Source organism: Trichomycterus rosablanca, chromosome 13 (assembly GCF_030014385.1).
Source record: "Trichomycterus rosablanca isolate fTriRos1 chromosome 13, fTriRos1.hap1, whole genome shotgun sequence".
In the NCBI taxonomy this organism is placed as follows: Eukaryota; Metazoa; Chordata; class Actinopteri; order Siluriformes; family Trichomycteridae; genus Trichomycterus; species Trichomycterus rosablanca.
This window is the reverse complement of record NC_086000.1, coordinates 23,555,606-23,566,431: the sequence shown is the minus strand read 5'-3', so window position 1 is coordinate 23,566,431 and position 10,826 is coordinate 23,555,606. Positions and strand designations below refer to the sequence as shown.

At 40.7% G+C, this 10,826-nt stretch overlaps 1 protein-coding gene across 1 annotated transcript; it reads right to left on the bottom strand.

Annotated features, from left to right (window-relative positions):
• Window positions 1-275: 275 nt before the first annotated feature.
• Window positions 276-10,338, bottom strand: crls1 (cardiolipin synthase 1). Its single transcript, XM_063007146.1, has 7 exons — window positions 9,671-10,338; window positions 4,844-4,981; window positions 3,761-3,890; window positions 2,855-2,940; window positions 958-1,026; window positions 735-826; window positions 276-628 (listed from the first exon to the last, which is right to left on the bottom strand). The coding sequence occupies exons 1-7, from the start codon at window positions 10,184-10,186 to the stop codon at window positions 538-540; spliced, it is 1,122 nt and encodes a 373-aa protein (XP_062863216.1). The 5' UTR covers window positions 10,187-10,338; the 3' UTR covers window positions 276-537.
• Window positions 10,339-10,826: the final 488 nt, after the last annotated feature.

Here is a 10,826-nt window from a genome sequence, read left to right as displayed (position 1 = left end):
AAAGGGGGACCAACACCATATCAGGAAGGTGGTCATAATGTTATGCCTGTTCGGTGTATTTATGAACCCTCCGAATTTATGAACAATTTAATTATTTTAATATATATTCCAATATTGTAAAATCAGCAAATAAATAGCTAAAATGCCATATTTAGGTTGATTCACTGTAGAGAATGTCTTGACATTTTTCACCTAAAAACCAACAATAAGTGGAATTCATTTAGTGATTTAAAGATGTTTGCATATGTTTTTACTGAACAAGAAGACTACAGATGTTTGGGGGTTTAAAGTCAGTTTTTAATCAGAAAATTGTGGTGGTGATCCAAAAAGGTAAAAAATAACATCACACAGAGACTGTGTGTCGACTGGATTAACAAGACCGCTAAGTACTGATATGAAAATAACCTGATTTGGTAGGTAGGTCAATGCATAATAATACATTTCATTTCTAAAGAAAATAGGGCCTCAGCATTGAAATATATACACAGTCAGGTCAGGCAATGACTTTCATCTGGTGATAATCACCACACTGTACGATCACTTCGTGTTATTCAGGACTTCCACCGTTTTCTTTCCATAATGATAGTAGCTGTAACCAGATGCTGCGGTCGTCAGTGCAGTAACATACCTGACGATAAAACAAATACAGCAGATGATAAACTCATAGTAATAAACTCTATGTAAGACTGAGTCATTTTAGGAAATGTGGTTGTGAAACAGGATGATGAACTTACCACAGCGAGTGCAAGAGAACACTGTCAGTGTAGTGAAATATGGGTGAAGCAAGAGATGCAGCCACCAGAAACAGCTGGATTGCAGTGTTGAACTATAACACAAATAAGAGCTTGTCAATCATCTTATGCATTTATTCTGGAGTCCCATATTATAATCAGTGACTACTGTAAACTTTCCAACAGTCCAACAGAATAGCACTAAATAGAACATTAAAAGCAATACCTTGCTTATAAGGGTGGGTTTAAGCTGGGCAGTTTTGTAGCATGGGTTAAAAAACTTATTGAGGGTTACCTGTTGAGAAAGAAAAAAGAAGTTTAAATAATTTTAACTGTATAACGATGTTATTGCCTAAATAATTACATTCTTAGGTATTTGTGCTTTACAGATTATGAGGGATCTTCAAAAAGTTTCCACACTTCTTTATTTTGGTTGGAAACTGTGAGGAGAAGTAGTAATTGGTCATGTCTAGAGTCCGGATTTAGTGCCATCTGATTCCCACCTGGGCGGCACGGTGGCTCTGTGTTGGGCACTGTCGCCTCACAGCAATAAGGTCCTGGGTTCGATCCCCAGGCAGAGCGGTTCGTGTCCTTTCTGTGCGGAGTTTGCATGTTCTCCCTGTGTCTGCGTGGGTTTCCTCCAGGAGCTCCGGTTTCCTCCCACAGTCCAAAAACATGAAGTCAGGTTAATTGGAGACACTTAATTGCTCTATAGGTGAATGGGTGTGTGTGTCTGCCCTGCGATGGACTGGTGCCCCGTGCAGGGTGTTACAGGGTGCACTGTGTACCTTGCGCCAATTGAAAAGCTGGGATAGGGATGAGTGAGTGATTTTCACCTTTTTGGATGCTCAAAGAAGCTTTAAGGGGAAGATGATTTTCATATGCTGATGATGTGAAAGCAGCGGTGCATCAGTGGCTACACGCTCAACCAAAAACATTTTTTTGCTGATGGCATTAAAAAGTTGGTACGACGCTGGAAATGCATCAGAAGGTGACTATGTAGACCCTCATACTTAATTACCGTGGGATTCCTGCAGCTTCTAACCAAAACAAACTAAGGAGGCCTTTTTTATGTTTTAAAAATGTAATAACTAATCATAAGTCATTAGTCAATGATAAATGTTAAATGTCAAGCTAATAGTGCCCCATCATAATGTCAAACACAATATCAACAAGGCTTTACAAACAAGTGTTTACAATGTGAACATGGCAGTAACGTAGAACCGCAAGATGAGCACGAACAACATGAGCATAATTAGTTCTGCATTCTGAATGTCGGCACATTAAAACACTTCCTTTATATTCGGACACAATGCAAAATATCCACATCATTACCACTTCACTACCCCAGTTTCACCAGTTTATCTTGGTCAGGGTTGCGGAGGGTCCGGCTTCCCAGGAATCTCTGAGTGCAGTGCAGTAAGACACCCCGTGTAGGACGGCAATTCACTGCAGGGCCTCTGCCATACTCCCTTCCCCACCCTCAGACACACCCAATCATGTCTGTATGCAGACGGCTGCAGCATAGCTGTAGATTCGAACCCTGGATCCAACTTTGGAATAAACTGGAACGTTTGTTTATTGGGATTTTAATGTCATGTACATTCATTTTATATACACTCTTTGGTTACATTCATGACAGAAATGGTAGTTACTCATTACACAAGATTTATTAGTTCACATGGTTATATCAAACACACAGTCATGGACAATTTTGTATCTCTAATTCACCTTAATTGCATGTGGGAGGAAACCCACGTGGCACGGGGAGAACATGCAAACTCCAAACAGAAAGAACCCGGACCGCCCCACCTGGGGATCGAACCCAGGAGCTTCTTGCTGTGAGGCGACAGTGCTACTCACTTAGCCAAACTGGAGCGTAAATCGTGAATCAGGCCATTTCATCCAACATCATTGACTAAATATAAGGAAACTATTTTTTCACAGTGTCATAAAATAAATGTGTTGAACTGTATTATGTTAAACTGTTCTAGTGTTAAATGTGTGTGAGCCGAAATAAAAAGACCCGCATAGACAGATTGTGATCAGGTCTACTAACAATTACAGTTTGGAAAAGTGTTATGTAACTACGAGTTTATTGAAGCATAATAACAAATACTTACTGGAGGAGGAACCGTTTTGTAGCGCACATAGAAAACTGCAGCAATCAAGGCAACATCCCGGGCAATCACCAGTGCTGTGAGTGGAACTGCAGAGGAACAAAAGGCAAAGATGAATCAGGGTTAAATTATTTTATACTGTTTAACATTATTTTATGTTGACAGTTTTTGGTATAGTGTTTTCTAAAACAAGGGCAATGATAGAGTCAATTAAAAGACTGGTATGGAATCATGGCATTTGTAAGGCTAAATGAGTTTTAGGATTTCGTACTATTTATTTATTTGGGTTTTTTATGCCATGATCGGTATTATGTTTCAGTCTGCTTATTATATCTTGTCTTTATATTACAGGTCAATTATATATTTTCATTTTTATGGTAGCGAGTTAAAACTGTTCTTGTATTGTTGTGTGTAGGAATTTTTTTAAGGTTCTAGGCATGTGTAGGTGTTGCCTTTCCTTGGTGTATTTGGGGTATTCGATCAGGATGTGCTTTATCAGCATAGGTGTATTTCACAGGTTGGGGGGTTTTCCTCCTTTTAACAGGTGTTGGTTGGTTATTATTGTCGGTGGGCTGGTGTGGTCGATTCTAAATCTTGTGTGTATGAGTTGGGCTATTCGTTGTCCATGGCGGGCTCGGTAGGTAGCACTGTCGCCTCCTGGGTTCGATCGGAGTTTGCATGTTCTCCCTGTGTTTGTGTGGGTTTCCTCTGGGAGCTCTGGTTTCCTCCAACAGTCCAAAGACATTCAACTGAGGTGAATTGGAGATAAAACTTTGTCCATGACTGTGTTTGACATTAAACTCGTGAACTGATGAATCTTGTGTAACGAGTAACTACCTGTTCTGTCAGGAATGTAACTAAAGTGTGTAAAACATGACGTTAAAATAGTCCATGGTGTTTCGTACTAACCTGGAATAAGCTGTGCATATGTTAGACTAATGTACAGCACACTAATGAGAATCTTATCAGCCAGTGGATCCAGAGCGCTACCCAGAGCAGACTTCTGGTTGGGCCAGTTCCGTGCTATGTAGCCATCCAGCTGTGCAGGAGACAGAAATACAACAAGACATTTTCAGTCATAGTCCTGTTACATTTACACTTTTCAGCATTTAGAAGATGCTTTTATCCAAAGCGACTTACATGATACAGTCTAAGCAATTGAGGGTTAAGGGCCTTGCTCAAGCGCCCAACAGTGGCAACCTGGCAGTGGTGGGGTTTGAACCAGCAACCCGCTGCTTACTAGTCCAGTACCTTAACCGCTAGGCTACAACTGCCCATTACAGCTTTCACCCATGACATTACAGCTTTCGATACCTACTGTATATATATATATATATCTGACAATGTATAGAAAGTGAACGTGTTAGCAGAAGATTAAATAAAAAGACCTGCTCTTCTAAAAAAATTAAAAAAAAAAAAATAGGAGGAGGAAGGTCTTCATGTTATCACGGATGCTCTGTGGAGTTAGTCTGGATGAATAGGTTGCTTAAAAAGGAAAGAAACTCATGAGACATTGGAAAGCAAAGGAAGCCCATGAGACATTGTGGACCATCTGTTGAGGTCAATTGCCTTTAAGAAATCGAATTTTCTAATGACAAGAATTGCCTTCAGTCCCTCGGGCGGTCCTCCAGTAAAATACGCTAGCCTACTACTGCTGAGATATGGGGTCCGATTTTCAGCTGTGCTATCAGCTGGTTGGGTGTCTACACCAACATGATCGGCTATGTCTAAGGGGCGAATGGCTGAACAGCCTATCCATTGGTATGTGCACTTGTCAGTGCACTCATAGTGCTAGTTCTAAGCCTGAATAAAAAATAAGTAGGGGTTGCGTCAGGAAGGGCATCTGATGTTAAAAAAAAAAAAAAAAAAGTCTGCCAAATCAGGCGTGCAGAGCAGAACAATCTGCTGTGGTAAACCCCTAAAATACAGAAGTGGCCAACAGGGGAAAAAAAAAAAAAGTTGTCTTCACCATGTAAATCCACTTGATCTTACCATGTCAGTTGCTCCTGCCAAAACAAACAGTCCAAGAGATGCATTGAAATACTGCTCTATGATCAAGTAACCCAGGACAGGAGAAAGAACAATCCTAGCCATGCAGAGGAAGTTCGGGATCGTCCATGGATTTTCATACTGCAAAACACAAATAAGGCAACTCATATGATTCTACTGATATTATACATAAAAAGGGAATTATTAAAAAAATTATGGAAAATGTAGCCCAGATTCTAAATAGGTTCTCTTAAAACAACTCCAACTGAATCAATAGTAAGCCATAATACCCAAGTAACATATCTAAAATTGTTTTTATCATGGTATAAATCTTATGTCATAATAATGGTATATATTAACTAGGGATGTAACACTCTACCCATGATGCGATGCGATTCACGATACTGGGTTCACGATACGATTTTTTAAAAACTGAAATTGAAGACAGTTTCCTTTTATTATTTCTCTTTAAAAAAAGTAAAGAAAATACTGTATTTGTGCTTATCTTTTATTTATCTAAATAATAAATGCCATTTTATTTCTGAGGTAGGTACAAACTATGCAAAACAATTTTGAATTAAGCCCAATTTGGCTCAAAAACCCCGAATTTGGCAACCAGGCTTATAGCGCCAGTGACGTCAACAAGGCGCGGTATATAGCGCCAGTGCCCTCTGCTGTTTAAAGTGAATATCAATTCATGTTACATGTGAAATCGATTCGAATCGTGGAATTTTTGAATCGGTTATTAACTGTAATGTGGTGAATCGTTACATCCCTAATATTAACATATAGTTTTTTTCATTGAAAATGTTGCTTGTGAGTATTTTCTCTACTTACTGTAAGACGCTTTTGAAAATAGAAAAGCGATCCAATTAATTATCAAAATATTTACTTCTAAAATATTGGAAATCCAGAACAGTATAAGCATTTTAATATTCAAGTTTTCTTGCATTCAGAACAGCTATGATCCATCCATTAACGCTGTCAATGCAAGTCCTAAATGCTATACTGAATCATGCACTTTAGATCCACATAAAGCTGCTGTAGTTCCTGTGCAATACTTGTGAATGTAAATGCAAATATTTAAAATTCCTATCTTAGTTATTTCTTCTAGTTTTTTAAGTCTTAAGTTTTATTTTATACTTAACATAGTTTTTTTGCTATTTATATTTTATTATGTTACACACACCGAGACCTACAGGGGTTGGACAATGAAACTGAAACACCTGTCATTTTAGTGTGGGAGGTTTCATGGCTAAATTGGACCAGTCTGGTGGCCAATCTTCATTAATTGCACATTGCACCAGTAAGAGCAGAGTGTGAAGGTTCAATTAGCAGGGTAAGAGCACAGTTTTGCTCAAAATATTGCAATGCACACAACATTATGGGTGACATACCAGAGTTCAAAAGAGGACAAATTGTTGGTGCACGTCTTGCTGGCGCATCTGTGACCAAGACAGCAAGTCTTTGTGATGTATCAAGAGCCACGGTATCCAGGGTAATGTCAGCATACCACCAAGAAGGACAAACCACATCCAACAGGATTAACTGTGGACGCAAGAGGAAGCTGTCTGAAAGGGATGTTCGGGTGCTAACCCGGATTGTATCCAAAAAACATAAAACCACGGCTGCCCAAATCACGGCAGAATTAAATGTGTACCTCAACTCTCCTGTTTCCACCAGAACTGTCCGTCGGGAGCTCCACAGGGTCAATATACACGGCCGGGCTGCTATAGCCAAACCTTTGGTCACTCGTGCCAATGCCAAACGTCGGTTTCAATGGTGCAAGGAGCGCAAATCTTGGGCTGTGGACAATGTGAAACATGGATTGTTCTCTGATGAGTCCACCTTTACTGTTTTCCCCACATCCGGGAGAGTTACGGTGTGGAGAAGCCCCAAAGAAGCATACCACCCAGACTGTTGCATGCCCAGAGTGAAGCATGGGGGTGGATCAGTGATGGTTTGGGCTGCCATATCATGGCATTCCCTTGGCCCAATACTTGTGCTAGATGGGCGCGTCACTGCCAAGGACTACCGAACCATTCTGGAGGACCATGTGCATCCAATGGCGGTGCCGTGTATCAGGATGACAATGCACCAATACACACAGCAAGACTGGTGAAAGATTGGTTTGATGAACATGAAAGTGAAGTTGAACATCTCCCATGGCCTGCACAGTCACCAGATCTAAATATTATTGAGCCACTTTGGGGTGTTTTGGAGAAGCGAGTCAGGAAACGTTTTCCTCCACCAGCATCACATAGTGACCTGGCCACTATCCTGCAAGAAGAATGGCTTAAAATCCCTCTGACCACTGTGCAGGACTTGTATATGTCATTTCCAAGACGAATTGACGCTGTATTGGCCGCAAAAGGAGGCCCTACACCATACTAATAAATTATTGTGGTCTAAAACCAGGTGTTTCAGTTTCATTGTCCAACCCCTGTAAGTAAAGTCTGAGTTTGCAAAGCAGTAAGGAGGTTTATGCATTCTTCAAGAACAAAATCTTAAAGAATTTAAGATCACGGGGGCATGAGAGGAATACCCAGAACAAGGCAACAATCCATCACAGGGTTTCGGCCATCCCTCCTTTCTCAGACACTGCCAATCATGTCTGTGTAGACACCCTGCTGGCCAACAGCACTGCTAAGATTCGTAGCCAAATCTCAACAGCGATGGGCTAGTCTAACAGACCGCTTGTGACCACTGTTCCTTTGCTGATGCTGTTTGTTTGTCCAGGCTTGAAACGTCTGGGCCTGTTTGCTATAAAGCATTAAATAGTTGTCCTGTTTTTGTGAGACTGCACCCACTGCAATGTGCTAATTGTTAACACTCATTTATAGCTGATACACATGGTTAATTCATAACCTAATGCCACTCACCTGTGAAGCTGAAACTGTAACGTCGATTGAGTCACTCCAAAGTCAAGGTTCACTATATGGCTAAAAGTATGTAGACACCTGAACATGAGCTTGCTGGGCATTCCATTTCAAACCCATGACCACTGATATGGAGCTGGCCTACCCCCAGATAGCATATTATTATTATTACTTACTCCATACTTGTACATAGCAGTTTTCCCCTGTATATCCCTTCCTTTTTTTTTGTATGGTTGTGCAGTATCTGTACAGTTCTGTGTTTTTGCAGTTTTAACAAGAAAGGTTCTGGGTTCGATCCCCAGGTGGGGCGGTCCGGGTCCTTTCTGTGTAGAGTTTGCATGTTCTCCCCGTGTCTGTGTGGGTTTCCTTCGGGAGCTCACCGGTCCAAAGACATGCAAGTGCGGTGAATTGGAGATACTAAATTGTCCAAGACTGTGTTTGATATAACCTTGTGAACTGATGAATCTTGTGTGATGAGTGGCTACCGTTCCGGCATGTATGTAACCAAAGTGTAAAACATGACGTTAAAATCCTAATAAACAAACAAACAAGCTGCTGTAATGAAACAATCTCCCTCGGGATTAATAAAGTCCTTCCTACCTACCTACCTACCTACCTACCTACCTACCTACCTACCTACCTACCTACCTACCTACCTACCTACCTACCTACCTACCTACCTACCTACCTACCTACCTACCTACCTACCTACCTACCTACCTACCTACCTACCTACCTACCTACCTACCTACCTACCTACCTACCTACCTACCAGACTTCACTCTTCTGGAAAAGTTTTGGAGTGTGTCTGAGAGGATTTGTGCCCATTTACTTGCAATGAATGTTCCAATGTCCATTTTTTCCAATGTACACATTGGGTTGAGATCAGGGCTCTGTGCAGACTACTGGAGTTTACTCACAACAAACTTTTCAAACCTGTCTTTATGGACCTTGAAACTGTGCACAGGGACATAGCCAGGTTGCAACAGAAAGGGCATTTCCCCAAACTGATTTTATATCATTGATTTTATAGACCTGTTAGCAATAGGTGTGAATAGGCTGAAACATCTGTCCCATAATTAAAAAAAATTTCATTTATTTATTAGGATTTTAACATCATGTTTTACACTTTGGTTACATTCATGACAGAAACGGTAGTTACTTGTTACACAAGATTCATCAGGTTTTTTTTATGTCAAACACAGTCATGGACAATTTAGTGTCTCCAATTCACATGACTGCATGTATTTGGACTGTGAGAGGAAACTAAAGATCCCGGAGGAAACCCATGCAGACACGGGGAGAACATGCAAACTCCACACAGAATGCACCCGGACCGCTCCACCTGGGGATCAAACCCAGGACCTTCTTGCTCTGAGGCGACAGTGCTACCCACTGAGACACCGTGCCGCCCTTACTCCTCTAGGGCAAGCCGTAGCCTAGTGGTTAGGGTACTGGACTAGTAATCAAAAGGTTGCTGGCTCTAGCCTCACCACTGCCAGGTCACTGCTGTTGGGCCCTTGAGCAAGGCCCTTAACCCTCAATTGCTCAGATTGTATACTGTATTGTAAGTTGCTTTGGATAAAGGCGTCTGCTAAATGCTGAAAATGTAAATGGAATGGTTTTTCACAAGGTTTTGGAGTGTGTCTGGGGGGATTTGTGCCCATTTACTTTTAATGAATGTTCCAATGTCCAATTTTTTTCCAACATATTCACTGGATTGAGGTCAGGGCTCTGTGCAGACTACTGGAGTTTACTCACAACAAACTTTTCAAACCATTTCCCCAAACTGATTTTATATCATTGATTTTATAGACATGTTAGCAATAGGTGTGGCTGACACACCTACTCCATAATTTAAAACAATGTGCCTACAAACTTTTGGCTTTAAAGTGTAAGTGTGTCTTAATAACTAGCACCTATGTGTAGGATTTAGTACAATTTTACCTACCAGCTCTTTAAACTGTCCCTGGTTGAAGGGAGATGTTGAGGAGGCACATTGGTTCTGTTCCTGCTTTAAAGTTTTCTGGTCTTCATTAAACTCAGGCTTTGGAGGTGCAGTACAGTATCCCTTTAAATGAACCGTGCTGTTAATCCCACCATTTAGAACTTGACCTAAAGCGAGGATCCGAGTGTTCCAGCTGCTCACATGTGGTCCTGTTAGTGCAGCACTGTGTGTCCTTACTGGTCCTTTATTAATCCATTGCAGACTTTTTGCAGGATCTATTTGATTAAAAAGGTGAACACATTCCAGACGATGATCAGAAGAGGAAAATCTGGTTCTCAGTCTCTGGATCTGGTTTGTTTCTGTTCTGGAGGGTGTCAGCTGTATGGTCCGACACCAGATCGCAGATGATCCTGTGCACTCGAGGACCTTGGTGCACCTTCTGCCTGTAGTCAGCCTGTTCGGTGCTACGTGCCATTTCACACAACTAAGCAAATGATTCCTACAAACTGTTAACAACATCTCTACTGCGCTTTTAATCACATTATTTCACAGGCTATGTCCACCAGATCCTCGCTGGCTTCATTTCTCATCTCGTCGACACAAGTTTAGTCTCGAATCTCGGCATAAATATTTTTAGTACCAAGCTACTAAGTTTACATGAAGCGCCTCCTGTCAGCGCTCAGCGTGTTTCAGCTGCCGTATTTTGCAACGGTTTTGCGACATCAGAAAAGGGAAAAAAAACGGTTCAGTCTAAAATGTATTTATTACAGTTTACATTGTGCCTAATATTCTGTAATAACTGGAGAATAAAGTATAAATGTTACAATTTTAACAATTTAAGTAAATAAATGTTATTAAGATGAATTGAAATTAACGCGCTTTTCGAGACCAAATTTAACAGAGTCGACTCAGATTCAGATTCCGGCCATTACAAATCGAATGAGTCGATTCAAAACGATCATTTTTTGAATTCTAAAATGTATTTAATACAGTTTGCGTTGTGCCTAACATTTTGTAATAATTGGGAAATAAAGTATAAATATTAAAAGTTTAGTAATTAAAAAAACATTGTATTCAAATGAATTGAAATCAACGCGCTTTTCGAGTTCTAATTTTACAGAGTCGATTCAGATTCCGGCCCATTACAAATCGAATGAGT

Coding starts and splice junctions, on each gene's coding strand:
- crls1 (XM_063007146.1), bottom strand. CDS start 10,186: ATGTTGTTAACAGTTTGTAGGAATCATTTGCTTAGTTGTGTGAAATGG. Junction 1,027..2,854: donor ACAAAACGGTTCCTCCTCCA/GTAAGTATTTGT, acceptor CTTTCTCAACAG/GTAACCCTCAATAAGTTTTT. Junction 629..734: donor GTTCTCTTGCACTCGCTGTG/GTAAGTTCATCA, acceptor TTTTATCGTCAG/GTATGTTACTGCACTGACGA.